Below are 27,319 nucleotides of genomic sequence, written 5' to 3'. Positions count from 1 at the left end.
TGGGGAGGGCTGCAGGCAGAACTGGGTGGAGGGCACTGCTGAGGCTCAAGGCTGCAGGGCAGAAGGTGGGGCCTGGGCTGGGGTCTCAACAGCTGAGCAGCTTCCCAGCAGGCCCAGGTGGCTACTGGAGTGGGCTTAGACCAAGTTCTACTGCTTCCCAGACTGTGCAGGGTCCCCTCTGGCTGCTGACCAGGAGCTGGGGGTGGTGCTCTACACACTTGGCTGAGACCTTCTTCCACAGCTGGCCTCGCTCCATGCTGTTTGCTGGGGGGCGGGGGTGCGGGCAGGCGGGGGGCAGGGGGCGGGGGGGCCTCAAGCACCAGGGCCATCCATCCTTCTTCACCACCTCCTCTGCCCTCAGCTCCTGCAGCCTGTCTACCACCTGTTCCCCCAGCTCTTGCCCTCCCTAGACTGGCCACCACTTTCCTGTACCTTACCCAGGATCATGTTTACCAGTGACAGAGGCAGGTGTTTGAATTTCCTCTTAGACAAGAAAAGCTCAGAGACCAGACATTTTCTCCTCCACATACTGCTGTGATCCCAACCCACGCTAGGCTAGTGGGCCTGGACCTGCCACCAGGGGCCCTGTGGACTGCTGTAAGGCGCCACCCCATGACAAACACACTCCTTCCTCCAGCATGACCACCAAGAGGCCACAGGGACAACCCAGGCACCCTCCCCTGCCTGCCCATCCCTGTCTCCCTCATGGCAGAGAGCTGCCTCCTGCCTCTCCATACAGCCATCTCTGAACAGTCAGTTCTCTGTTCCCTGTTCCACACTCGCTTGGTCCTTTTTGGACTCCCAGCCACGTATGAATCCAGGGCAGTGCTGGCCACATGTGTGAGACAACCCTGGGAGCTGTGGGGGGCAAGAACCCTGATCCCAGACTCTTCTGTAAGCCTGTGTTCCTTCACAGAAGAGCTCACATATATATGTTTAGAAACTTAATTTATTCCCATGAGAGGGGTGGAGGAGGAACTGGAGCCAGAGCCTGGTCTCCTACCCCATCCCCTGTTGTCCCAGAGGCAGAGGAGTTTGGGTGTGTGGCCCAGCTGAGGCCTGACCAGGCCCAAGGTGGCTCCTGGGCACAGGGCCTGTTCAGGCGAAACGGCAGCAGATGTCAAGCAGGGTCACTTAGGTGGCCGATACGCCAACTTCCGGCTCTTCAGGACTGACCACTTGTGCCGCTTCATGGCGTACACCAGGGGTAGCAGCAAGCCCATCATCATCAACATCTGCGGGACAAGGCAGCTCAGGGGGAGACAGCCAGGACCCCCGCTAGCTCCCAGCCCTCTGATGCCCCTGGGCAGTGCACTCACCTTGAGTCCCATGCGCTTGCGGTGGTCATGCTCTGGCTCAGAGGCCCAACGCAGAAAGGTGCACACGTCCTTGGCCACTTGAGACATGGTGGCTGGAGTGCCTGGGCCAAGAACAAGTTAGTAAGGGCTGCCCTTCAGGATTCTGCTCAACCTGGGGTGCCTCAGAGCACATTCCTTCCCACAAAGACAGGCCCGTGCTAAGTCCACACAGGATGGGACCTCCAGGACATAGAGAGGGACCCCGGCCAGAGACAGGGCTGTGAGGGCTGCCCAGAAACAACACCTCAGATAGACAAACAGCACCCAGCCAACAAGAGGGCTGGGCCTTGGCCCAGATCCTATATGCCACTCCCAGGGTGGGAGACTCTCACCATCATCAAACTCCAGCACTTCATTGTAGATGGGGGGGGCCATGGCAATGGCCTGGCCGACGAAGTAGGGATTGAAGTAGAGGCCTTCTCGTAGCGGCACCCCAGTAGGTGGCTCACAGTAGCCCGTGAGCAGGGAAAAGACGTAGTCCTCACCACCGTGCCTGGGTCCAGATCGTGGCTCATCAGCCCTGCATGCATCAGGCCCTCCTCACCCTCCCCAGCATCACCCCATAGGTGTCCATGTACCTAGCTCGCACAATGTAACTGAGATCAGGGGGCAAAGCCCCACCGTTGGCAGCACGGGCAGCCTCAGGGTTGGGGTATGGTTTGGGGAAATAGTCGGACAGCTTCCCTGGCCGCATGAACATCTCCCCATCCTCGTTGGGGCCATCCTGCACCTCCACCTGCCAGCGAGATGCCCCATCACTGCCGTGCTGTCCACCACAGTGGACGCCCCAAGCCCCGGGTCCTCCACACCCGCGAGCTCCACACCTCCTCTGCCAGTGCCTTGGCTTCCGCCTCCGTGTAGCACACGCCCACCAGGTGGCGGTAAGCGACATAATCCATGCTGTGGCAGGAGGAACACACCTGCTTATATACCTGGAAACCCCTCCGGATGCTACAGAGAGAAAAAGGGTTAGTGCAAGTATTTCACCGCACCCAGGCCAACCAGAAACGACCCCCACCCCCACCAGCCGCACACCTGGTGTGGTCCAAGGAGGAGAGGAGGCCACGGTGAGACCAGGGATAGCTGGGGGGGTGCAGCTCCAGGTCACTGGCACTGACGGCGGAATGCAGAGCTACGGCCAGCCCTGCACCCCCTGCCGCCAACATGCCCAGCGCTGACAGCATCACCTTCCGGCCCCGGGACAGGCCGGACTTCGACGACAAAGACACTGCCTGCAAGAGCCCCGCTCAGCGCCGGCCAGAACGTGGCCCAGCCCACCTGCGGATCTGACTCTCGGCTGCTCTCATCCGCCTAGCACCGGGCGCCTCCTGCCCCACTGCCCGCCCACCCAAGCCGCTGCTGACCCCTCGACCCGGCTCAGGTGGAAGCGATCCGGGGAGTTGCGGCCGGCCAAGGTCACGAGCGGCTGACCCAGGTCAGGCTGAGGTCGATTCGGGCGGTGGGCTCAGTCTGGACCCCCGGAGGCGGGAGCCGGGCCGGCGCGCCCTCGACGGACGCCACAGCCCGACTCGGCAGAGAGCCCGCCCGCCGCCCCCAGCCGCAGGACCGGGCGCCCGTGGCGCTGGGAGTAGGCGCCCGGTCCTGCCCCCGAGCGTCCATGGTCGGCCGGCACCGCGGGCTCGGCAGGGGCGGGGTCGCCGGGACCGCTCCCCAGCTGACCAGCGCGCGCCCGGAACCTCCCCGCCGTGACCTTCACGGGGCTACGGGGCCTTGCGCCAGGCGGGATACGGCAGCGCGCTCACCTGAGGCGTCCGCAGCGGGAGCTGTCCGGACCGCGCGCCGCACAGCAGCACCGGGGCCCGTGCGCCCGGGAGCCCCGCGCCCCGCGGACCCAGCACCGCCCGGCGCACGGAAGCCGCCGCCGCCGCCATCTTGGCCCTCCTCAGCGCGGCCGCGCTCCCGTCGGCCTCTGCGGCACCGCGAGCGCTCAAACGTCGCGAGAGTCGGGGCGCCCGAGAGGGGCGGGGCTGGCGCTGGCTCTGCTCTAAAGGGACCGGCGCACCGCCTCTTCGCCCTCCTCCTGTCGTCTGGGAAACCGATGGCTGGGCGGGGCCCCGACGCGTCTCTCCCTTGCCATGACAAACCCCCCCCCCCCCCCGCCCAACGCCGATGAAAATACCCAGCCCGGAATCATAGACGTCTTCAACACCGAGTGCTTCTGTTTAGCAGTATTTCCATTCCTGGCGCGATGGTTCTATAATTTCCATTCTTTGCAGTGTTATCCATAATTTGATATGATCCACACAGTCAAATGCCTTTGCATAGTCAATAAAACACGGATAAATAAACATCAGCCAGGATCCATCTGACATCAGCAATGATATCTCATCTCCCACGTCCTCTTCTGAATCTGGCTTGAATTTTTGTCAGCTCCCTGTCGATGTACTGCGGCAACCACTTTTGAATGATCTTCAGCAAAATTGTACTTGACTGTGATATCAACGATTCTGTTGGATAATTCGCACATTCTGTTGGATCACCTTTCTTTGGAATGGTCATGAATATGCATCAGGGTTGCATCCTTTCACCATACTTATTCAGTCTGTATGCTGAGCAAACAATCCCAGAAGCTATATGAAGAACAGCATGTCAGGATTCAAGGAAGACTCATTAACAACCTGCATTATGCAGATGACACAACCTTGCTTGCTGAAAGTGAAGAGGACTTGAAGCACTTACTGATGAAGATCAAAGACTATAGCCTTCACTATAGATTACACTTCAACATAAAAAAAACAAAAATGCTCGCAACTACACCAATAAGCAACATCATGAGAAATGGAGAAACGATTGAAGTTCTCAAGGATTTCATTTTACTTGGCTCCACAATCAACACTCATGGAAGCATCAGTCAAGAAATCAAACAACGCATTGCATCGGACCCCCGCACATCTGTCAGTTTGTCATACCGTAGGGGCTTGTGTGTTGCTGTGGTGCTGAAAGCTATGCAAGGTCAAATACCAGCAGGGTCACCCATGGTGGATAGGTTTCAGCTGTGCTATCAGACTAAGACAAACTAGGAAGAAGGAGCTGGTGATCTACTTCTGAAAAGAATTAGCCAGTGAAAACCTTACAGATAGGAGCGGAGCACTGTTTGATATAGTGCCAGAAGATGAGCCCCTCAGGTTGGAAGGTAATCAAAATACAATTAGGGAAGAGCTGCCTCCTCAAAGCAGAGCCGACCTTAATAAAGTGGGTGGAGTCAAGTTTTCTGGACCTTCATCTGCTAATGTGGCATAACTCAAAGTGAGAAGATACAGCTGCAAACATCCATTGATAACTGGAATGTGGAATGTATGAGTATGAATCTAGGAAAATTGGAAATCGTCAAAAACGAAATGGAACACATAAACACCGATATCCTAGGCATTAGTGAGCTGAAATGGACTAGTACTGGCCATTTTGAATCAGACTATCATATGGTCTACTATGCCGGGAATGACAACTTGAAGATGGCTGGTGTTGCATTCATGGTCAAAAAGAACATTTCAAAATCTATCCTGAAGTACAACGCTGTCAGTGATAGGATAATATCCATACACCTACAAGGAAGACCAGTTAATACGACTATTATTCAAATTTATGCACCAATCACTAAGGCCAAAGATGAAGAAATTGAAGATTTTTACCAACTTCTGCAGTCTGAAATGGACTGAACATGCAATCAGGATGCATTGATAATTACTGGTGATTGGAATTCAAAAGTTAGAAACAAAGGATTGGTAGTTGGAAAACATGGCCTCGGTAGTAGAAATGATGTCAGAGATCGCATGATAGAATTTTCCAAGACCAACTACTTCTTCATTACAAATACCTTTTTTCACCAACATAAACAGCAACCATACACATGGACCTCACCAGATAGAATACACAGGAATCAAATCAACTACTCCTGTGGAGAGAGACAATGGAAAAGCTCAATATCATCGGTCAGAAAAAGGCCAGGGGCTGACTGTGGAAGACCATTAATTACTCATATACAAGTTCCAGTTGAAGCTGAAGAAAGTTAGAACAAGTCCACAAGAGCCAAAGTACGACCTTGAGTATTTTGCACCTGAATTTAGAGACCATCACAAGAATAGATTTGACATGTTGAACACTAAGACCAGACCAGACTGAAGACCAGATGACACCAAGGTGGAATGACACCAAGGACATCATACATAAAGAAAAGCAACAGGTCATTCAAACGACAGGAAAGAAAGAAGAGACCAACATGGATGTAGAAGACACTGAGAAACTTACTCTTGAACATCCAATAGCTAAAGCAAACAGGAGAAATGATGAAGTAAAAGAGCTGAAGAGAAGATTTCAGAGGGCACCTCGAGAAGACAAAGTAAAGTATTATAATGATATATCCAAAGACCTGGAGTTAGAAAACCAAAAGGGAAGGACATGTTCAGCATTTCTCAAACTGAAAAAACTGGAGAAAATATTCAAGCCTCGAGTTGCAATACTGAAGTATTCTATGGGCAAAAAATTGAACAACACATGAAGCATCAAAACAAGATGAAAGGAATACACAGTCACTGTACCAAAAAGAATTGGATGACATTCAACCATTTCAGGAGGTAGCACATGATCAAGAACTGATGGTATTGATGGAAGAAGTCCAGCTGCACTGAAGGCATTGCCAAAAAACAAGGCTCCAGGAATTGACTGAATATCAATTGAGATGTTTCAACAAATGGATGCAGCAGGGGAAGTACTCATTCTTATTACCAAGAAATTTGGAAGAGAGCTACCTGGCCAACTGACTGGAAGAGATCCATAGTTATGCCTATTCCAAAGAAAGGCAATTCAACAGAATGTGGGAATTATTGAACAATATCATTAATATCACACTCAAGGGAAATTTTGCTGAAGATAATTCAAAAATGGCCGCAGCAGTACACTGACAGGGAACTGCCAGAAATTCAAGCTAGATACAGAAGAGGACATTGAATCAGGGATATCATTGCTGATGTCAGATGGATCCTGGCTGAAAACAGAGAATACCAAAAAGATGTTTACCTATGTTTTATTGACCATGCAAAGGCATTCAACTGTGTGGATCATAACAAACTACGGATAACATTGTGAAGAATGGGAACTCCAGAACACTTAATTGTGCTCATGAGGAACTTGTACATAGATAAAGAGGCAGTCATTCGAATGGGACAAGGGGGTACTATGTGGTTTAAAGTCAGGAAACACAATAAAAAATAAAGTTAGGAAATGTATACATCAGGGTTGTATCCTTTCACCATACCTATTCAATCTGTATGATGCACAAAAAATCTAAGAAGTTGGACTATATGAAGAAAAACGGGGCTTCGGAATTGGAGGAAGACTCATTAACAACCTGCATTATGCAGATAACACAACTTTTCTTGCTGAAAGTGAAGAGGATTTGAAGCACTTACTGATGAAGATCAAAAACTACGGCCTTCAGTATGGCTTATGCCTCAACACAAGAAATCCTCACAACTGGACCAATAAGCAACATCATGACAAAAGGAGGAAATCTCGAAGCTGTCAAAGATTTCATTTTACTTGGATCCACAATCAACGCCCATGAAAGCAGCAGTCAAGAAATCAAACAATGCATCGCACTGGGCAAATCTGCTGCAAAAGACCTCTTTAAAGTGTTAAAAAGCAAAGATGTCACCTTAAGGACTAAGATGTGTCTGACCCAAGTCATGTTTTCAGTTGCTTCATATGCATGTGAAAACTGGACAATGAATAAGGAAGACGAAAGTAGAATTGATGCCTTTGAATTATGGTATTGGCTAAGAATATTGAATGTACCATGGACTGCCAAAAGAACTAACAAACCTGTCTTGGAAGAAATACAGCCAGTATGCTCATTAGAAGCAAGGCTGGCAAGACTTCATCTCACATACTTTGGACATGTTATCAGGAGGGATCAGTCCCTGAAGAAGGACTTCACGCAGGTAAAGCAGAGGGTCAGCGCATAAGAGGAAGACCCTTAACGTGATGGACTGACATAGTGGTTCCAACAGTGGGCTCAAGCATAATGATTGTGGAGATGGAGCAGGACCAGGTAGTGTTTCCTAGGGTCCCTATGAGTCAGAACCAACGCAATGGCACCTAACAACAACAACAACATGGGTCTCTTCCAGTCAGTTGGCCAGGTCTCTCTTCCAAATTTCTTGGCATAGGCGAGTGAGTGCTTCCAGAATTGCATGCGTTTTTTGAAACATCTCGACTGGTGTTCAGGCATTCCTGGAGCCTTGTTTTTTGCCAATGCCTTCAGTGCAGCTGGACTTCTTCCTTCAATACCATCGGTTCTTGATCATATGCTACCTCCTGAAATGGTTGAATGTCATCCAATTCTTTCTGGTACAGCGACTCTCTGCATTCCTTCCATCTTTTTTTGATGCTTCCTGTGTTGTTCAATTTTTTGCCTGTTGTCACTGTTATTAGGTGCAGTCGTGTTGGTTCCGACTCATAGCAACTCCATGTACCGCAGAACAAAAACACTTCCCAGTGCTGTGCCATCCTTAAAATCATTGTTACGCTTAAGCCCATTGTTGCGGCCACTGTGTCAATCCATCTCATTGAGGGTCTTCCTCTTTTCCGCCGGCCCTGTACTTTACCAAGCAGGATGTCCTTCTCCAGGGACTGATCCCTCCTGACAACATGTCCAAAGTATGTAAGATGCAGTCTCGCCATCCATGCTTCTAGGGAACATTCTGGTTGTACTTCTTCCAAGACAGATTTGTTTGTTCTTTTGGCAGTCCATCGTATATTCAATATTCTTTGCCAACACCACAATTCAAAGGTGTCAATTCTTCTGTCTTCCTTATTCATTGTCCAGCTTTCACATGCATATAATGTGATTGAAAATACCATGGCTTGGGTCAGTTACACCTTAGTCTTCAAGGTGACATTTTTGCTTTCCAAATATTTAAAGAGGTCCTTTGCAGCAGATTTGCCCAATGCAATGAGTCGTTTGTGTTTCTTGACTGCTCCTTCCATGGGTGTTGATTGAGGATACAAGTAAAATGAAATCCTTGACAACTTCAATCTTTTCCCCATTTATCATGATGTTGCTTATTGGTCCACTTGTGAGAATTTTTGCTGTCTTTACGTTGAGGTGTAATCCACATGGAAGGCTGTGGTCTTTGATCTTCGTCAGTAAGTGCTTCAAGTCCTCTTCACTTTCAGCCAGCATGATTGTGTCATCTGCGTAACAGGTTTTGCCCATAGAATACTTGAATATTGCATCTTGAGGCTTGAATATTTTCTTCAATTCTTTCAGCTTGAGAAATGCTGCACATGTTCTTCCCTTTTGATTTTCTAACTCCAGGCCTTTGCACGTGTCACTATAGGACTTTAGTTTATCTTCTCGAGGCACCCTTTGAAATCTTCTGTTACTTCATCATGTCTTTCTTTGGCTTTAGCTACTGTACATGCAAGAGCAAGCTTCAGTTTCTTCTGGTATCCATTTCGATTTTTTCTTTCCTTTTTTTTTTAAAGACCTTTTGCTTTCTTCATGTGTGATGTCTGTAACAGACTGAATTGTGTCCGCCAAAGATGTGCGTCGACTTGCGTAGGCCACGATTCCTAGTATCACGGGATTTAGTCATCTGATGTGATTTTGCTATGAGTTGTAAATTCTACCTCTATGATGTTAATGAGGGAGAATTCGAGGCAGTTATGTTAATGTGTCAGGACTCCATCTACAAGATTAGATTGTGTCTTACGTCAATTTCTTTAGAGATATAAAAGACACAAGCAAGCAGAGAGACGTGAGAACCTCGTATCACCAAGAAACAAAAGCCGGGAGGATATCTTGTCCTTTGGACCTGTGGTCTCTGTGCTGAGAAGCTCCTTGACCAGGGAAGACTGATGTCAAGGAACTTCTACCAAAACCGATAGAGAAGGCCTTCTTCACCTGGAGGTGACACCCTGAATTTGGACTTCTAGCCTCCTAGACTGTGAGACAATAAATTTCTCTTTGTTAAAGCCATTCACTTGTGTTATTTTTGTTACAGCAGCACTAGATAACTAAGACAGTGTCTTTGATATCATTCCACAACTCGTCTAATCTCTGTCATTAGTGTTCACTGCATGAAATCTATCCTTGAAATGGTCTCTAAAGTCAGGTGGGATGTGCTCAAGGTTGTACTTTGACTTTCATGGACTTGTTTTAATTTTCTTCAGCTTTAACTTTAATTTGCATATGAGCAGTTGATGGTCTGCTCCACAGGCAGCCCCTGGCCTTGTTCCGACTGATAATATCGAGCTTCTCCATCATCTCTTTCCACAGATGTGGTCAATTTGATTTCTGAGTATTCCATCAGGCAAGGTCCATGTGTACAGTCACTGTTTATGTTGTTGAAAAAAGGTATTTGCATTGAGTAAGTTGTTCAGTTTCAAAATTCTATCATGCAATCTACCACATGGTTTCCAGCACCAAAGCCACGCTACCACCCATCTGCCAGTTTTTTGTGCTGTGGTAACTTGCATTTTGCTGTGATCCTGCTGCAAGCTATGCCACTGGTATTTCAAGTACTAGGAGGGTCACCCGTGGTGGACAAGTTCTAGTGAAGCTTCCATACTGAGTGGGAAGAAGGACCTGATGATCTACCTCTGAAAAAATTGGCTAGTGAAAACTTTATGGATAGCTGTGCCAAAGCTGTACAGTGAAGACATTATGGGGGCTCAGGGGGAGGGGAGTGGAAGAAGAGATGGAACACAGGGCACTTTCAGGGCAGTGAAACTATTCCGTGTTACTGTAATGGTGGACACATGACGTGATGCATTTGTTAAAGTCCACAGAACTGTACAACACAAAGAGTGAAGTCTAATGTAAACTATGGACTTAGTTTATAATAACGTATCGATATTGGTTCATCAGTTGTCACAAATGTGCCACAGGACTGTGAGATGTTAACAGGAAAAAGTGCAGCAGAGAAGAGGGAAGTGGGACAATAAACTTTCAGCACAATTTTTCTGTAAACTGAAGACTGCTCTAAAAAAAAAAATTATTAAAAATAATGAATTAGACATTTCTTTGAAGAAAATATACAAATCCCCAATAACCCAAAAAACAAAACCTGTTGCCACTGATTTTTTTTTTTTTTTTTAATAGCCATCCTACCTATAGCAACCCTATAGGATACAGAACTTCCCCATTCAGTTTCCAAAGAGCAGCTGGTGGATTCAAACTGCTGACCTCTTGGTTAACAGCCAAGCACTTAACCACTGCACCACCAGGGCTCCAAATGCCCAAGAAGTACATGAAAAGATGCTCATCATGACCAGCCATCAGGGAAGTGGAAATCAGAATCGCATCCTCACTGCACGCCCACCGTCGTCAGGAGGTGCCGTGGGTCAGTCCCAGCTCACAGTGACCCCGTGTGCAACAGAAGGAAGCACCACCTGGTCTTTCGCCACCCTCACAATCACACCCACTAGAATGGCTATTAAAAAAAAAAAAAAAGATCATGAGGTAAAAAGTTTTGTTGAGGGTGTGGAGAAACTAGAACACTCAGCCACTGCTGGTGGGACTGTAATATTGTGCAGCTGCTTGGGAAAGAGTTGGGCAGTTTCACAAAGTTAAACTAGAGTTACTAAGTAACTCAGAAATTCCAGTGCTAGGCATATACCCAAGAGAAATGAACATATGCCCACATAAAAACCTGTGCATGAATTATTCATTGTAGTGTTATTCACAATAGCCAATAAAAATCCAAACGTCCATCAACTGAGGAATGGATAACCCAGATGTTGCATACTCATACAACGGAACGTCAGTCACGTAAAGGAACGAATTACGGATACACGTGACAACACGAACTCTGAAAATATGCTGTGAAAGAAGCCAGACACCGAAGGCTGCATCCCATGTAATTTATAAGAAACGTCCAGAATAGACAAATCCAGGGAGACAGAAAGTAGACTGTCAGGGGCTAAGGGAAAGGGAACGTGGGGCATGACTGCTTAGTGGGTATGTTTCTTTTGGGGGCCATGGAAATGTCCCAAAGAGCAGGGCAGGCAGTGGTGGAGCCAATCTGGGACACCAAGGTGGGAAGAGTTTTATCCTGAAAGCCGTGACCCTCAAGCCAAGGAACGAAAGCTCAGATGCAGAGTTACACTGCATCTCAGGGGTGCCTGGGCTCAGGAGAGCAGACGCCACTGCGTCAGTGAAGGTGGAGAGGCATGGACTTTGAGAAGGAAAGGGAGAAGATGAGGCCTAGTGGTAAGACAGATGTGGGTGAGGGAGGGGGTGCACGTTCAACCCCCAGGGAGTAGGGAGCATAAGCCGGGGTCTGGAGGGAGGCGAAGGAGGGTGGGGTACCTGTGGCACATTCTGATGGCTCTGGGTCCATCCGGGCCACTGACGGCCTCAGAGCAGGGTCTGGGCTAAGCTGGCCTCGGGGTACCCAAGTCTCAGTGAACATTCCTCTGTTCTGTGCCGGTCGGCTCATGCTCCCAGGGGCAGGAAATCTGGCAAAGGGTCTGAGAAGTGCACGGAGGAGCCCCCACACCCTGTGTCCATAAGGCAGGTGGAGGCACTGGCCTCGGCTCTCTGCGCTCTCCACCACTCCCAAGCCAAAGCCAACTTTCTTTACTGCCTCCAAAAATACCCCAGCCTCAACCCCTTCTCCCCTGCCAATGGTTAGGCCCAGGCCACCCACCCTCCCACGCAGCACTAGCCCCACTGTCCCATCATCACAAGCTGCCTAGCCACTGGCACGTTCCACCACGTGGCCCTCCGTGGAGATGCAAGATATCCAGGGCATTGAGGAGACCTGCCTTCATGGCTACCATCTATCCACACAGGCCACACAGCCTCCCCTGGCTCTCAGAGCTACTCCTGCTCCCCAGGCCACCTTCTCTCTCCAGGTCTCCTGCCTCACAGAGCCCCAGTGACACCAACCTGAGTTGCTTGTCCCCTACCCAAAAGACCAGCCATTTCATCTCTGGAGAAAGTGGTCCTTGAGAACCCCTTCACTGGACCCTGGGGGAGCTCACCCCAATCCCTGGGAAGCCCAGAGTTGAGCAGCACCTCCATAGCCAAGGCTCCGTGTTGGGAAGGGTCTCCTTAGGGAACAAGGCAGAAACAGGACGAAGGGCAGGGCAAGCCACTGTCTGATGTGAGGGAATAGTCCCGGGAGCCCCGGGCCCATAACACCCTATCTGTACTGGAAGGAACAAGATGGCACTTCTCTGACTCCTACCCTGCCCTGAAAGAAAGGCTGCTGAGTGGAGCCTCTGAGGTCTGACGTGACCGGAAAGTATCACCAAAGGATTACACTGCATTTCCTTTTCCTCTGATGGAGGTTCTCCATGTGGGATTTCTCCAGCACCTACCAGCACCCTCCACCTCTGGTCCTCTGTGCAGTGGTGCTCTTGGGAGCCTGTTCCGGGTCCTGTCTGTGCTCTGGATGGTGTGGGTAAGCTCTGCTCTCTCCCCCGACTTTCTGCATCCCTGCCCCACCCCACAGGCTCCAGCTCTCAGTTCTCCTCAGCACAGTGTGGGGCAGCACAGAGCTGCTCCTGGAGCTCTGCAGATCCCCTAGCCATGCCCACTTGCCCACCTCCCAGCACAGCGCCTCACAGAGCACCAGGCCCCAACCCGTGGAAGTGTAGTGTCTGGGCTGTGATCCTTCTAGAGCCCAGGCCAAGCTGGGGGTCATGGTCCTGCCCATGGCTGGTACAGCTGGTGCCCCCCCCGCCAGCAGTGCTGGGCAGCTGGGAGTGCCACCCCCACCCTTGGGACCCACATAGACAGCGGGCCAAGGATCCACAGAGCACCTGAAACAAAACACCTGTTTATTTCCCAGAAAAATGGGTGTTTGGGGAGTCCCGCCACAGCCTGCCGTCAGGGCAGCAAATGTCACTTCCAGAAAAGCACATTCCAGAACAGCAGCCAACAAGGATAGAAACCCAGGGCCACCATTGGGAAAAGCAGAGCACCGTAGGCATAGTGGTCCAACACGCCCTGGGACAGCGCCGCCAGGAAGAGCTGCCAACCCTCCGACAGGGAAAGCGGCGCTTCCTGCAGCTCCCGCCACAGGAAAAGGCTGCCCAGGAGTGTGGCTGCTGGGCTCGTCAGCACCAGCAAGACAGCGTAGACCGGCCTGAGGAGGATGACACACACATGTCAGGAGGCAGTTAGAGCAGGTGCTTTGGCGGGTTGGGGGGAAAATGACAACAAAATTAGGGAGCGCTTCATGGAGCAGAAAGGGGTGAAGACTGCATCAGGTATGAGATCTTGATGCAGGGGGCTGCATCAGGGCAGGGCCGCTGTGAGAGGAGCACGGGCTGTGTAGGGGGCTGAATGGCAAGTACCGGGGCCCACGGGGTTCAGCGAGTGCAGCAGCGGGCACCATGGTGGCGGCCAGCAGGAAGCCCAGAGAGAAGTTGATGAGGGCGACGCAGCCCAGCTGCAGGGCCAGGTAGATGAGGGCCACCAGCTTCAGCGCCATCCAGCCCCTATCTGGGGCCTGTGTGTTCACCACCCTGCAAGGCAAGTGACTCAGAGATACCCCTCCTGGGCCGCCTGCAGCCCCAGGGCACCCGTCCTGCCCCTCACCTGTGGGTGTTGTGCGGGAGAGCCAGGCCTGCTGCATAGATGGCCAGCAGCGTCAGCACCACAGCCTCTGCCTCAGCCACGGGGAAATGCTGGGCAGCCACATGCTGGCTCAGCACAGGCAGGATGTAAAGGGCCAGGCCCACAGCCTGTGAAATCAACAGGGGCGCCACGAGCGAGGCCAGCCCTACACCCTGCAGGGCACAAGGATGCCTGGAGACCAGGGCTATGCGCTAGTGCACCCCAGGGACCCTCCTCACCCCCACTGAGGAACCACCAATATGGACCCCAAAAGCCTGTCCTGATCCCGGGAGGGGTGCGGTCACCTGTGCTGGGGGGAGGGGAGGCACATGTCCAGGCGTCCCTCCAGCCTCCTCGGGACCTACTCCGGCCTCATGGAGCTGCATCCACAGTTCCAGAGCGTGGGCCAGTCAAGGACCCTGACAGGAAATGTGACGGGACCTGTTGCGTTGGGGTCCAGGGCTCACCCCCCAACCCGCACCCGGAGCAGGACTGGGGCTTCCCCAGCCTAGGGGGAGGGGGCCGGAGCTGGCACCATGTGGGAGCAGGGAAGGAGGATATCTTCAGTCCCAGGACAAGAAGCAGGAATCCGGCAGCGGGCATGTAGAGGCCGATGGAGACGAAGTGTGATAGGGCCGTCAGCAGGTAGAGAAAGAAGGACTGGTGCAGCCGTTCCAGTAGGTGGTTGAGCTTACGGAACATGCCCTCCAAGGCCCTGCCAGCATAGGTGGCATCATGGCAGGCCCAGAGAACGCCAACTCTCCCATCGCAGAGCCTAGCACCCCAGGCCAGGCCTCAAACATGGGAAGAGGAAAACATGGTCAGAGCCACTTACTTGCCCACTGCCACCAGATCATACTTGTACTGGCGAAAGCTGTTTATACCACGCAGGGTCAGGGCCTCCACACGGTAGCGCAGGAAGAGGCCATGGGGGCCATGGGGACAGCCAGAGGCCTGCCTCAGAACCATCAGCAGCAGCGTCTGCAAGCCCTGCAGGGGCCCGTCCAGCGATGCCCAGTCCTGGGGCTGCAGCTTGGGGGCGTGGAGACAGTGTAAGGTAAGTCCTCATGCAGGCCCCCCCGCCCCCGCCGGCAGCCCCACCTTGCCCTGCAACGTGCACAGCAGCCCCCCTTTCTGGCAGAAAGTCTGGAAAAGGTTCAGCAAATCGAGGTTGGGCAGCTGCCCGTTCAGCCCCTCTACAGCTACATCCAAGCTGGTGACCACATCACTGCTCAGCTCCAGGGCCACGGCTGCCTGGATGGCCCCAGCACGGCCCCGCAGCGGTGCGGACTGCATGCCTGTTAGGATGGAAATGGGCTGTCAATGAGAGGTTGGTGAGGCCAGGGGCCAGGAGGGTGCCAGAGCAAGTTGTGAGCACCCACCAGTGACATTTACGTCGTGGTACGCCTCAAGCCAAGCCTCGGTGCCCAGGAGGTCGTGCTCTGTCACCAGAAAGATGATGTCCTTGGCCCAGTAAATCTGCCCTGAAGGCCAGGGGCAGGGTCAGTTGGGCCTGGGGTGGGGGCCAGACCCTCCCTGATCAGCATCCCGAGCCTCACCTCGGAAGTGGGCAGCAAGCGCCAGCAGTAGCCCCACAGCCTGGCTGTTGGTAGAGTCGGAGCCGCAAGGCACCGTGAGCACCAGGGACTCAGTGCTGGCAGCACGCGGGGCCCTCAGGATACCATACACATTAGTGCCTGACACCATCTGTATGCCATACGGGAGGGGGTTCAGAGCGCACCCACCACAGAGCCCTGAAGCCCCCCTTTCTGGCCCTAGAACACGCCCCACCAAGTGTTTCCCTGGTCTCAGAAAACCTCTCCACTGACCTTTCTGGCCCCAGGGTTCCCCCGTCAATAATTCCGTACCCAGGTCACCTCCCCCCACCATGGTGCTTTGTGACAGCAAGCACAGCCCTCCAAATACATAGCGCTCGTGGGTCTCATCTGGGAAGGGCAATTTCCGGGAGAAGGTCTGCGTGTACACCTCCAGCCCCACTGACTGCATCGCTCGCTCCAGCCAGGCCACTGGCAGAGCCCTGGAGACACAAGGAGAGCCCCTGAGCAGGACTCCCTGGCCTTGGCCACCCCTGCTCCCCCATGCCCACGGCTCTGCCGCTCACCCCGACTTCCTGCGGTGGGCAGCGAAGTCCCGGGCAAAGTTGCGGGCACGGTCTCCGCCCGCAAACTGCTCCTCCACCATGGTGGAGCCCATGGCGTTCTCCGACATGTAAGTGCGCTGGGTCAGCGGCGGGAAAGCCAGCGCCAGGAACCAGGCGATGCCCGCCCCGTAGCTCAGCACGCTGCGGGGAGAGGAAACGGCAGGAACAGCGGAGCGTCAGCGGGACCCGGGGCCCTGCCCGCGGCTTCGACCGCTACGTCTGAGGGACCTGGGCCGCGTCCGGGCACCCGGGACGCCGGGCAGGAGGGCTGAGCCCCGGGCCGGGTGACCCGAGCGCCGCAGGCGGGCGGGAGGGAAAGGGAGCGAGTGGGAACGGGCGCGGGGCACGGCCGCTCGAGCCCCGGGCCCTGAGGTCTTGCTTTCCTGGGCCCGCCTCTCTCTCACCAGAGCGGCGCATTGAGGCGCAGCACGAGGCGGGCGAGCGCGCGCCGCCGCACCGGGTCCGACAGGAGACCCATGGCTGACTGTCTCCGACGGCCGAGCTAGCGCTCTCGTCATCCGGGACTCCGCGCCCGCCCGCCCGCACGCCCGTACGCCCGCACGCCCGCACGCACGCACTTCCGGTGAGCGCACCACACTTCCTGCCCCGGGAGCCCCGGCGGCGCATGCCCAGAGCCGAGGCCGGCCGGGCCCGGGGCGGCGGCGTCGGTGTCACGGGGCCCAGCTGGGGTCGGAAACTGGAGATCTGCAGGGAGCGGCCCCCGGGAGGGTCGGGCCGGCCATCCGCGGCGCCAGAGGGAGGCGGGTGGCCGCACGACTGGGGAAGGTGGTGAAGATGAGCGGCTGCCGGCTGAGCTGGCAGGGGAGGGACGGGGCAGCAAGAAGGCGCCGTCCGATAGCTGGGCGTCCCCGCCTCGCAGGGGAATCAGAGAAGGGTTACAAGGGCAGGCGGGTGGAAGGCCGGCAAGTTTGGACACTGTCAGAGCCGAGTGACTGGAGTTGGTGGTTAGTCCAGGTCTCTGGGATTTTAACCCTGCTGCCCGCTGCAGGGGCTGGTGCTCAGGCTCAGGCCGGTTTGTGGCAGGCGGTGGAGCCAATCTTCAGAAAGGAGGTTGTTGAAAGGGAAGCTTGCAGAGGGTGCAGTGGCTGTGGTGTGTGTGTCCGACCAGGGATGGTCAGACCTTGGAGGGAGAAGACACCAGTGAGAGCAGGCGTCTGCTGTACTTTTGGAGCCCAGGAGACATGCAGTCTGAGCCGTGGCCCAGAGGATGTGGGAGATGGCTCCACATCCCCTTGCTGGTACCCACAGCTACTGAGTTCTCTCTCAAGCCCTATGCTCAGGCCCCCTAGAAGGGTGTGGTGGGTGGTGATGTACAAACCCCACAGTGTAGCGGCCTGGCTTTTTCTGCCAGGCCCACGTCAAAGCTCTCTGCCTTCAGCCTTTCCTGGTCATGCTGTTCTCTCCACTGAGACCACCCCCCAGGCCCAGCTCCATCTTTCTCTTCAGGTCTGAAACCTGAGGCTGCAGGAGGTATGCACTTGACATATGGTCGAGGGCCTCTGGTTATCCCAGGAACAAACACCAGGCCAGGCTATGGGGCGTGGAAGCTCTGTGGGGAGGGTGGGGACTGAAGCACAGCAGGGCTCGTGTGAGCAGAGAAGCAGGACTTTATTCAGAGCGTGGTGGCCAGGTGGTCAGTCCCCCAGCAAGACAGAGGCCTCTCGCACATGCTGCCGGACCACACGGTCCAACAGGGTATGTACATCGCGGGCAGCCCGGGCAGCAGCCTCCAGCACCGGCTCCAGGTGGTCCTCGTGCAGCCGGGCGTCCATCTCCAGCAGTGCAATCTGGCCTGAGGCTGGCAGCAGGGCCAGGGCCAGCTGGGGGCCACCAGCTGCTTCCTCCACGTGGCTCAGGTCCGCCAGGGCTGTGCCGTCCACAAAGCCAGCTGAGCATGCACACACAAAGTCCCGCATGGGTATCCCAGCATCCATAACTGCCAGGGTAGCTGCGTTCACACAAGCTGCGTAGGTCCCACCATCTGCCTGCAGCACCTGCAGGGAGCCCCCGAGGCCATCGGTCGGTCAGGCTGCTGAACCCTCAGCTCCATCCCCACATCCCTGCCCCCAGGCTGAGGGCTGCTGCCTGCTCACCTGCACATAGATGTCAATCTGGGAACGAGGGTGCAGCTGTGTGAGGATGGCTGCCTCGAAGGTCTGGCGCAGCTGCAGGCCCATCTCGCAGGACTTGCGGTCCCCATGTGGTCGCCGCTTGCGCTCGCCTGTGCTGAAGGTCGCTGAACTGTACTGACAGTTCACCAGTGCCCGGTCAGGCAGGGCTCGTGCCCGGGAGCCCCGGATCTAGGGAGGAAGGGCCCATGAGCCGGACCACTTCTCCCAGCACACGCTTCCCTGTCCTCTGTGGCTCAGGCCCAAACCTCAGCCCCTCCCCCTACCTCCAACGGCTCACCAAAGGGTAGCTACTCACCTCCGAAACACAGCCTGAGGGAGGCCCACTTGGGCAGCCTAAGCCACCATCACCTCTGGCATCACATCTCTCTAAACTGCCTCCCTCTTTCCATCCTTGCCCCACCCACTTCCACTCTCCACGGGGCAGCCAGAGTTTATTTACAAACACCAAGTCTGGTTCTGTCTCACCTACACACTCACATGTCCTGCTTACCTTCAAAGGCTTCATACCGCGTGTGAAATAAACCCCAAACCTTTCCCTGGTCTACAAGGTCCCGGATCCTCTCCTTCCTGGAAACCCCTCAACCTCATCGGGAATTATTCCTCCTTCGACCAACCAGTAGCCTTTCTGCTCTGCACACACGCTGTGCTGGTTCCCACCGTTCTGGTTCTCTCAGTCTGGAAAGCTGAGCCCCAGACTCATTCGCCAAGCAAACATTTTCTTCAGTGCCTACGCCGCCGTCACTGTGACAGTGCTGGGGGCGCGGCAAAAAAACTAATGGTCCCACCGTGTCCTCGTGGCGTTTATGTTCCAGTGGGGGAGACAAACATAAATTTCATCTATTGAGAAAGTTGATGTTTTCAGGTGATAGGCACAAAAAGGTAAAGAAAGGAATAGAGGTGTGCGCTCGTAGAGAGAATTTGCCACGTGGATAACGGGGTCCGCTACGCTATCATCCGGACGGCGACGGACAAGCCACAGGGCTGAGTGCCCAGTTGGGGCGGTGGGGTGCGCGCGGCACCCGCAGGGACAGCGAACAAGAATGCAGCGCGCAAGGGACAAGGCCGATGAGAAGTGCGGACCACGTGCGGCACCCAAGTGAAGACTTCGGCTTCTACTCCAAGTGAGATGCGGCCCTGACGCCTCTGCTCAGTGAACCGAGGAGCACCCCGCCCCGCGCGCCCCGCGGCTCCCGCCTCGGCCCGATCCCTCCTCCTGCCCGGAGGTAGCCCGGCCGGTGCACGCCCACTCGCCTCGTGAGGCCCGTAGACCACCGCCAGCGCCTTGGTGTTGCCTTGCTCAATGTAGGCCGAGCCGTCGGCCTGCGCGAACACGCCCATCCGCGCCTGGATCTTGCGCAGCTCCCCGGCTCGCCGCCCGTCCACGCGGTAGCCCTGATCCGATAGCAGCTCCAGCCCCGCCATGCCACTAGGTAGCCAGCCCCGCCATGCCACTAGGTAGCCAGCCCCGCTCGCGGAGAACTACAGTTCCCGGCGGCCCCGCTCCCTACGGCCGACTTCCAGGATCTCGGTTTCCGGCGAGTCCGCGCCCACTTCCGGTCAATTGGACTTGGGTTTCCGGGGGTCGTGTCACTACTTACGACCTCGGGAACTACAGTTCCGAGGGCCCCACTCCGCATTTCAGGTCCCGGGGAACCACCGCTGCACTGGCCCGGGACGGAAGCCTGTGGCCGCGGCCGGTGGCGGAGCCTTCCTGCGGCGGGGGGCTGTTCTGACGGCCCCGGGGCCCTCCCGCTCCGGCCGCCGCTGCGCTTCGGTACACCGGTGGGCAGAGGACGCCCGCCCCAGCCCCGCCGGGCGCACCTCTTTGGCCAGAACCCGGAGGCCCGAGGGCGCCGAGCCTGCGGGTCCAGCTCCGCTCAGTCCCCGGCGCCAACTGGCTCGACTTTGCTGCTTCTTGAGAGGCGCCTTCGAGGTTCTCCGGGCGAAGCCAGCGGTTGTCGGAGTGGAAGCCTCTACTCTGCAAGCAGACCGTTTCCTGTCGTCTCACTTTCTTACCGTTTAGACACAATTTTACATCATACGCATGTGTGGTCCTGTTCTTTGAAGGGCAGTTTAATTTTTTTTTTTAAGGAAAAACTATCTATTTTGGATATATATTTTTTTAATTGTGCTTTAAGTGCAAGCTTACAAACCAAGTCAGTTTTTCATCCAAAAACTTACATACACCTTGCTGTATACTCCTAGCTGCTCTCCCCCTAATGAGACAGCACACTCCTTCCCTCCACTCTCCGTTTTTGTGTCCATTCGGCCAGCCTCTGACCCGCTCTGCCCTCTCATCTCCGCTCCAGACAGGAGCTGCTCATATAGCCTCATGTGTCTACTTGATCCAGGAAGGTGACTCCTGACCAGTATCATTTCCTGTCTTACAGGCCCTGTCTGAAGAGTTGGCTTTGGGAATGGCTCCTGTCTTGGGCTAACAGAAGGTCTGGGGACCATGACCTCTGGGGTCATTCTAGTCTCAGTCAGACCATTAAGTATGGTCTTTTTGTGAGAATTTGAGGTCTGCACCCCACTGCTCTCCTGCTCCCTCAGGGGTTCTCTGTTGTGTTCCCTGTCAGGGCAGTCATCGGTTGTAGCCGGGCACCATCTAGTTCTTCTGGTCTCAGGCTGATGTAGTCTCTGGTTAGTGTGGCCCTTTCTGTCTCTTGGGCTCATAAATACCTCGTGTCCTTGGTGTTCTTCATTCTCCTTTGTTCCAGGTGGATTGAGACCAATTGATGCATCTTAGATGGCTGCTAGGGCAATTTAAAATTTCTCTTCATTTGCTTGGTTCTTATGTTGCCGCCGCCACCCTCCACATCTACTTTAATGATCTAACAAATAGTGTCTTCTGTATTTGTCTTCATGCTCCCGTAGTTCCATACAAATCACACACCAACACATGCATTTGTACACATACAGCCACACAGGGACTTTGGGATCTCTGGTTATTTTTTAAAATGGGATCATTTCATACTTTTCTGTTTTTCTTCCAGAAACTCCTCATGAAATCTCTCCAAACAGTCCAACGGAGCTCGTGTTGGTTTTTCGTTGGCTGCTTGACATCCATGGAGTACCCTACCAGGATTCGTTCTGGCCATTCCCATGACGGGGAGCCAGTGTGCTCAAGGAGTAGGATTTCTGGGTGAAGGTTGTATGTACCAGAGTTCCTTTTTCCCTTCTTTCCCACCAGAAGTAAATGTCACAGATTTTAAAATAATCCTGGCCAGCCTGCGAGGTGTTACCCAGCACAGCTTTGTTACTCTCTCCTGCATTTCCTGGCCCTGGTGGACTCCTGCATCTCACCTCATGGGGTCCGATGACTTGGTTACCTGGATTTGCTCCTCCAGGAACTGCTGTTGTGCCTACAGGAAAAAGAAATGAAGGGGACCTCCTGCCCTGGCACCTCCTGTCTCCCGTTTCCTAGCGCTTACCATTCACCAGTGCGGAGCTAGTATCTCCGCTCCTACAGGCTGCATTATGCAGCCCCGCTGCAGCGGCTCAGGAGGCAGAGTCCACGCCATAAGTTTGAAAGTGAAGGGATGAACGGACATGGTTCTAACGTTGACCCAGAGCAGAGGCATGTTTGAAGGGGCCTGAGAAGGTGTTCTCAGCTGTATCCCAGCCTGGTCCATACCTGGCACTATTCAGATCCACTTGTCTCCCCATTACATCAGCCCCCACACCACAATAAAATGGGCCTCCTTTTTATTTTTCCTTTGAGAATGAAGATACCTTCGTTTTTTTTCAAAAAGGTACTGTGTGTCTATTTATCTCTTGCTACATAACAAACTTTCCAGACCCTAGTGACTTCAAATAACAAAAACATGTTATTATCTCTCACAGTTCGAGGGGTCGCTTGGGCTCAGCTAGGCGGTTTGCACTTAGGATCTTCTGTGTGGTTGTTGCCAGATGGTGGCTGGGCCTGGAGTCATCTTAAAGGCTTCCCTACTCACATGTTTGCTGGTTGATGCTGGCTGTTGGCTGGAACCTCATCTGGGGCTGTCAGAACATTTACATGTGGCCTCTCCATGTAGCTTGGGCTTCCTCGAAGCATGGCGGCAGGGATATAAGGGTGAGCATCCCAAGAGGCAGGGTGATGTATATGGTGTTTTTATGACCTCGCCTCAGAAGCCAGACATTACTATCACTATTGTCACTCCGGCCACACTCCACGGGTCAAGGCTGTCCCAAAGTTCTGCCCTGGCTAAAGGGGAGAGGACATAGACCCCACTGCCCTATGAGAGGAATGCCAATGTTGCATTTTAAAAAGAGCACGTGGGATGGATTTACTGTGATGGGCTAGGGAAATACCACCTCCCAGGGAGCACAAGTCTAGTCAGTCATGGCGGCACCAGGGTTAGCAAGCCAGCCAGAGCCTTGCGGCTGCACCTGGTCTGACGCTGAGATGGGTTATAGTCCTTTTCTCCTAGCCATACTGGATGGAGGAGGGGATCCTGGATTACCCCGTGGGCCCTAAACCTAATCATAAGTGTTCTTATAAGAGGGAGGCAGAGGGATATGTGACTACAGACGAGAAAGCAAAGTGACCACAGAGAAACAGACTGGAGTCATGGGCCACCAGCCACCAGATGCTGCAAGAGGCAAGGCACAGGCCCCCCTGGAGCCTCCGGAAGGAACCGGCCCCACTGGACACCTTGATTTTGGCCCCAGAAGACTCAGTTCAGGCTTCTGGCCTCCAGAACTGTAAGAATAACTTTCTGTTGTTTTAAGCCACTAAGCTTGTGGCAGTTTGTTAAAGAAGCAGCTGGAGAGGAAAGCACCCAGGGACTAGTGGCTCTCAAGTACCTGCTCTGGCAGCCCGAGTAGGCACAGCCTCGTGCCTGTGCACAGCCTTCGGGGCCCCCAAGAATGAATGTAGTCTTGGCTGAGTCCTTTTTAGCTGTCTCTTTCCCAGATATTCTCTGTTAAACTTCTGGGTGGTCTTTGGTTTCATTTGTTGCTATTAGTATCAGAAATAACTTGTTTTTCGGGATTGATCACCCCTAAGAGCTGAATTTTTAACAACGCCCCGGAGGCATGAGTTTCTACACACTGCCTTCCAAACAGAGTCAGCTGCTCAGCAGAGCTGTGGAGCTGCCAGCCCTCCCGTCACCCTGGCAGAACCCCTGCAGTACTGTACCAGGGCTGGGAAGAGGGTATGCCGTACTTCTTCCATAGCGACCCCTCTGGCCCACAGATGGGTGTCAGGGGTGCATCCATGTCTTAAACCAGCTGCGGCTGACCCAACGCTGACCCCATGTGTGTCACAGTTGAACTGTACTCTACAAGGTTTTCAGTGGCTGATTTTTCCTCAGGCCTTTCTTCTGAGGTGCCCCCAGGTGGGCTCCCACCTCGGCTGCCATAACAAAATACCACAAAGTGGGTGGCTTTAAATAATAGAAGTTTATTCTCACAGTTTTGGAGGCTGAGAGTCTAAGGCCAGGGTGTCAGCCATGTTGATTCCTCTGGTGGCCACTGCGAGGGAGGCCAGGTGGGTGGGTGGGAATGCTTGAATCCTGCCCCCCACCCCTCCCAGCAGCACACCCCAGCGAAGCTGAGGACAAAGAGGCTTTTACCCCCCAGGAAGGGGTTTTCTGGGGTCCCACCCCCCACCTCCCCCACCTGGGGCAGGGCTGGGCACCTGCTGGTTGTCAAGCTCATAGGGCATAGGGGCCCACAGGTCAAAGGTCAAGTGAGCCTACCCAGAGGGGTTGGGATAACTGGGCCTGGGGCCCTAAGCCCTGGAATGTAGAATGTGGCCGAGGCACGGGGCAGGGGCAGCTGCTGACCTCACAATGGTGGGCTCCACTGCCCTGGGCCAGCTTGCTGGCTGCTGGCCAGCTGCTGCCCCTGCTTCCGGGCATGTCCCTCCTCAGCAGCTACGAAGGCCTGCGGCAGGAGATCCAGCGGCTGGCACAAGAGAATGAGGAGCTGCGGCGGCTGGTGCAGCTCATCCAGGAGAACCAGGAGCTGAAGCTGGTGCTCAGGAACCGAAGCAGCGGTCTGGGGTTCTGTGGCTCTGGCTTCCTGGCCAATGTGCCCGCCAGTCCCCGGCTGCCCCGGCGCAGGACTATCAAGTTCAAGGATGCCGAGAGAGGTGGGCAGCTCAGACTGGGGGGGCTTTGCTGGGCTGCAGTGGGAGGCAGCTGGCCTTCCCATCAGTGGGGCATGGCCACTTTTTGGAGGAGCCAGACACTGGAGATATATGTATTTTTTTGTACCTTATTATTAACTTAAGTCCATAGTTTACACTGGGATTTATTTTTGTGTTGTACAGTTTTGTGGATCATGACAAACGCATAATGCACATATCCACCATCACAGTATCACACAGGACAGTTTCACTGCCCCCCAAAGCCCAGTGCTCCACCTGGTCATCCCTCCCTCCTCCCCCTGTGCCCCTGGCAACCGCTGCTCTTCTCACTGTCTCCGTAGTTTTGGCTTTTCCAGAATGCCGTGTAGTTGGACTCACACAGAACATAGCTTCTCCAGACTGGCTTCCTTCACCTAGCAGAGCGCATGCGTTGAAGTTTCCCACATGTCTTGTTGTGGCTGAGAGCTTATTTCTTTTTATCGCTGGATGATAACTTCGCTGTGAGCAGCCACCGCAGTTTACCCACGCACCTGTTGAAGGATATCTTGGTTGCTTCCCCTTTTTGGCAATTACAAATACGGCTGCTGGAAACATTCATGTGCAGGTTTTTATGTGGACACACGTTTTCATCTCACGTGAGTAAATGCCTAGGAGCACGATCGCTGGAGCAAAGTTGAGACTGTTGGGCTTTGTAGGAAACGATCAGACTGCCTTCCACCATGGCTGTGCCATTTCCCACCAGCCATGAGTGAGGGCGCTGTTGCTCCATGTCCTTGTCAGCATTTGGTGTTGTCAGGTTTCTGGATTTTAGCCACTCTTTTTTTTTTTTTTAATAGGTGTGTAGTGTAGTGGTGTCTCCTTATTTATTTATTTTTTTTAATGACATATAGGGTTGCTATGAGTCGGAATTGACTCGACGGCAATGGTTTTTTCTTTTCTTTAATGACATGTGATGTTGAGCATTTTCTCGTATGATATTTGCCACCAGTATATTTTCTTTGGTGAGGTGACTATCCAGATCTTTTGCCCATTTTGTTTTCTTATTCTTGAGTTTTGTTCTTATTAGGTTCTTGAGTGGGTTTTATATTCTGGACACAAATCCTTTATCAGATGTATTTTGTAAATTACTTTTTCCCAATCTGTGGCTTGTCTTTTCATTCCGTTAATAGTGTCTTTCACAGGATAGACGGTTACATTTTAACAAAGTCCAGTGTGTCCTTTTTCCTTTATGGATCGTGCTTTTGGTGTTCTATCTGAAAAGTCATCACCAAACCCAAGTTCACCTACATTTTCTCCAGTGTTAGATTTTAAAAGTCGTAGAGTTTTAGATCTTACATTTAGGTCTGTGATCTTGAACTTTTGTGAAAGATGTAAGCTCTGTGTGTAGATCCTTTTTTTTTTTTTTTTGCATGTGTATGCCCTGCTGTTCCAGCACCATTTGTTACAAAGATGATCCTTTCTCCATTGAGTCCCCTTTGCTGCTTTGTCAAAGATCAGTTGACTGTATTTATATGGGTCTATTTCTGGGCTTTCTGTTCTGTTCCACTGATCTGTTTGTCTTTTCCTTCACCAATACCACCCTGTCTTGATCACTGTAGGTTTATAGTAAGTTTTGAAGTTGGGTAGTGTCAGTCTTCCAACTCTATCCTTCCATATCGTGTTGGCCAGTCTCAGTCTTTTACCTTTCAATTTAAACTTTAGAATCAATTTGTCAATATCCACAAAATAACTTGCTGGGACTTTGATTGGGGTTGCAGAGATCTATAGATCAGGTTGGGAAGAACTGACATTTGAATAATATTGAGTCTTCCTATCCGTGAACATGGAACATCTCTCCATGTATTACATCTTTAACTCTGATACATTTTGAAAGTTGAAGTAACAGTTCTGGCCGTTTGGGCCTGGGGTATGAGAGGAAGAAACTTGACGGTAGCTTGCAGGGTTTTGGCCTGAGAACTGGTCCTGGGATAGGGCAGTCTGGCAGGTGACCCTGGTCCTAGTGGACACTGGTGCCATGCCCTGGGGGAGCCTTTGGCCCTACAGAGCCCAGTGGAGGACAAGTGGGAGGATGGGCACATGGGAGTCCCATCAGGACTGGTACCACTCTTCCTCTCCACTGAGGGTCTGGGTGACATTACCAAGGAGGAGAGTGTAGCTGGAGAGCAGAACCATCCTCATTCAGGGACTGAGAGATGAAAATCTGGTAAAGAAGGCCACGGGCACTGGTGAGGCAGGGCTGGGGCCCAAAGGATAGGTGTTTCCAGGAGGGGGTGGTGGGGAGTGGGGCGAAAGTGCTGGATGGGGGCCAGAGGAGGACTGGGCACTGGGCTTGGCCTTCCTTTGTTCTTGCCTTAGTGGAGTTGGGGCCAAGAGAGCATGGGGGGAAGGGGAGAGATGGACCCCTCCATGAAGGAGCAGAGCCCCCAGGAGTGCTGTCAGAGGGGCACGGGAACAGGCCTTTTCAAGATGCATTTGTTTTCTGTGGAGTGAAAACAGTGGGGTGGGGCTGCTGTGGTGATGACCTTGGGCAGAAAGGGCTTGTGGTGATGACCTTGGGCAGAAAGACCTTGGCTGGAAGCACAGGCAGAGTCAAGGTGGGTAAGGCCTGAAATTCTCTTCAGATGGCCCTGTTTGTTGTGACATCTGAAGTCCTCCACCCACAGCGACTGTTGAGGGTCCTTGGAAATAGCAGAGAAGGGGCCAGCGCTGCTCTGAACCCACAGGGTCTGTCTTTCCTGTGGCAACCTGGGCCAGGCACTGGGGCCAGTTGCTTCTAAACCACATTCCCTTTCGTCCCCGTCTGTCCTTCAATCCACTATCTCACGGAGGGGACACTGTGGCCTAAGGCCACCAGTTCTGGCAGATTGGGTGAACTTGAAGGGCCAGCAAAGCTCTATGAGGATAGCCTGGGGGCATAGGGTGGGGCAGGTGGGGTCCCTGCACATGGCCATTTGGCCT

The 27,319-nt window shown here is 53.5% G+C and overlaps 3 protein-coding genes across 5 annotated transcripts; all 3 read right to left on the bottom strand.

The window, feature by feature from the left end:
* Positions 1-931: 931 nt before the first annotated feature.
* On the bottom strand, positions 932-3,265 carry LOC100666414 (cytochrome c1, heme protein, mitochondrial). Its single transcript, XM_003422387.4, has 7 exons — positions 3,122-3,265; positions 2,394-2,590; positions 2,183-2,309; positions 1,937-2,094; positions 1,691-1,851; positions 1,320-1,420; positions 932-1,235 (listed from the first exon to the last, which is right to left on the bottom strand). The coding sequence occupies exons 1-7, from the start codon at positions 3,248-3,250 to the stop codon at positions 1,131-1,133; spliced, it is 978 nt and encodes a 325-aa protein (XP_003422435.3). The 5' UTR covers positions 3,251-3,265; the 3' UTR covers positions 932-1,130.
* Positions 3,266-13,152: 9,887 nt separating this feature from the next.
* Positions 13,153-16,656, bottom strand: GPAA1 (glycosylphosphatidylinositol anchor attachment 1). 3 transcript variants are annotated; one of them, XM_064268211.1, is made up of 12 exons: positions 16,516-16,646; positions 16,073-16,252; positions 15,877-15,988; positions 15,510-15,657; positions 15,333-15,392; positions 15,052-15,248; positions 14,786-14,982; positions 14,512-14,665; positions 14,256-14,351; positions 13,933-14,123; positions 13,689-13,859; positions 13,153-13,477 (listed from the first exon to the last, which is right to left on the bottom strand). In XM_064268211.1, the coding sequence occupies exons 1-12, from the start codon at positions 16,587-16,589 to the stop codon at positions 13,234-13,236; spliced, it is 1,824 nt and encodes a 607-aa protein (XP_064124281.1). In that variant the 5' UTR covers positions 16,590-16,646; the 3' UTR covers positions 13,153-13,233. The 3 variants fall into 3 exon arrangements, with proteins under 3 accessions (XP_064124281.1, XP_003422436.1, XP_023397391.1); XM_003422388.4 differs by having other exon boundaries at positions 15,333-15,434; positions 16,516-16,645; XM_023541623.2 differs by lacking the exon at positions 15,877-15,988 and having other exon boundaries at positions 15,333-15,434; positions 16,516-16,656.
* Positions 16,657-17,716: 1,060 nt separating this feature from the next.
* Positions 17,717-19,922, bottom strand: EXOSC4 (exosome component 4). Its single transcript, XM_003422389.4, has 3 exons — positions 19,516-19,922; positions 18,226-18,432; positions 17,717-18,126 (listed from the first exon to the last, which is right to left on the bottom strand). Exons 1-3 carry the CDS (start codon positions 19,684-19,686, stop codon positions 17,767-17,769), a joined length of 738 nt encoding a protein of 245 aa, XP_003422437.1. The 5' UTR covers positions 19,687-19,922; the 3' UTR covers positions 17,717-17,766.
* Positions 19,923-27,319: the final 7,397 nt, after the last annotated feature.

The sequence above is a fragment of the Loxodonta africana genome, chromosome 14 (assembly GCF_030014295.1).
Source record: "Loxodonta africana isolate mLoxAfr1 chromosome 14, mLoxAfr1.hap2, whole genome shotgun sequence".
Lineage (NCBI taxonomy): Eukaryota > Metazoa > Chordata > Mammalia > Proboscidea > Elephantidae > Loxodonta > Loxodonta africana.
Note: the sequence above shows the minus strand (reverse complement) of the source record. Positions and strands in the feature narration are given on the sequence as shown.

Coding starts and splice junctions, on each gene's coding strand:
- EXOSC4 (XM_003422389.4), bottom strand. CDS start 19,686: ATGGCGGGGCTGGAGCTGCTATCGGATCAGGGCTACCGCGTGGACGGG. Junction 18,433..19,515: donor TGGTCTACGGGCCTCACGAG/GCGAGTGGGCGT, acceptor CTTCCTCCCTAG/ATCCGGGGCTCCCGGGCACG. Junction 18,127..18,225: donor AGATTGACATCTATGTGCAG/GTGAGCAGGCAG, acceptor GGCTCCCTGCAG/GTGCTGCAGGCAGATGGTGG.
- GPAA1 (XM_003422388.4), bottom strand. CDS start 16,589: ATGGGTCTCCTGTCGGACCCGGTGCGGCGGCGCGCGCTCGCCCGCCTC. Junction 15,989..16,072: donor GCCCACCGCAGGAAGTCGGG/GTGAGCGGCAGA, acceptor TTGTGTCTCCAG/GGCTCTGCCAGTGGCCTGGC. Junction 15,435..15,509: donor GCTTGCTGCCCACTTCCGAG/GTGAGGCTCGGG, acceptor CCTGGCCTTCAG/GGCAGATTTACTGGGCCAAG.
- LOC100666414 (XM_003422387.4), bottom strand. CDS start 3,250: ATGGCGGCGGCGGCGGCTTCCGTGCGCCGGGCGGTGCTGGGTCCGCGG. Junction 1,852..1,936: donor AGTTACATTGTGCGAGCTAG/GTACATGGACAC, acceptor ATCTGGACCCAG/GCACGGTGGTGAGGACTACG. Junction 1,236..1,319: donor GCAAGCGCATGGGACTCAAG/GTGAGTGCACTG, acceptor CTTGTCCCGCAG/ATGTTGATGATGATGGGCTT.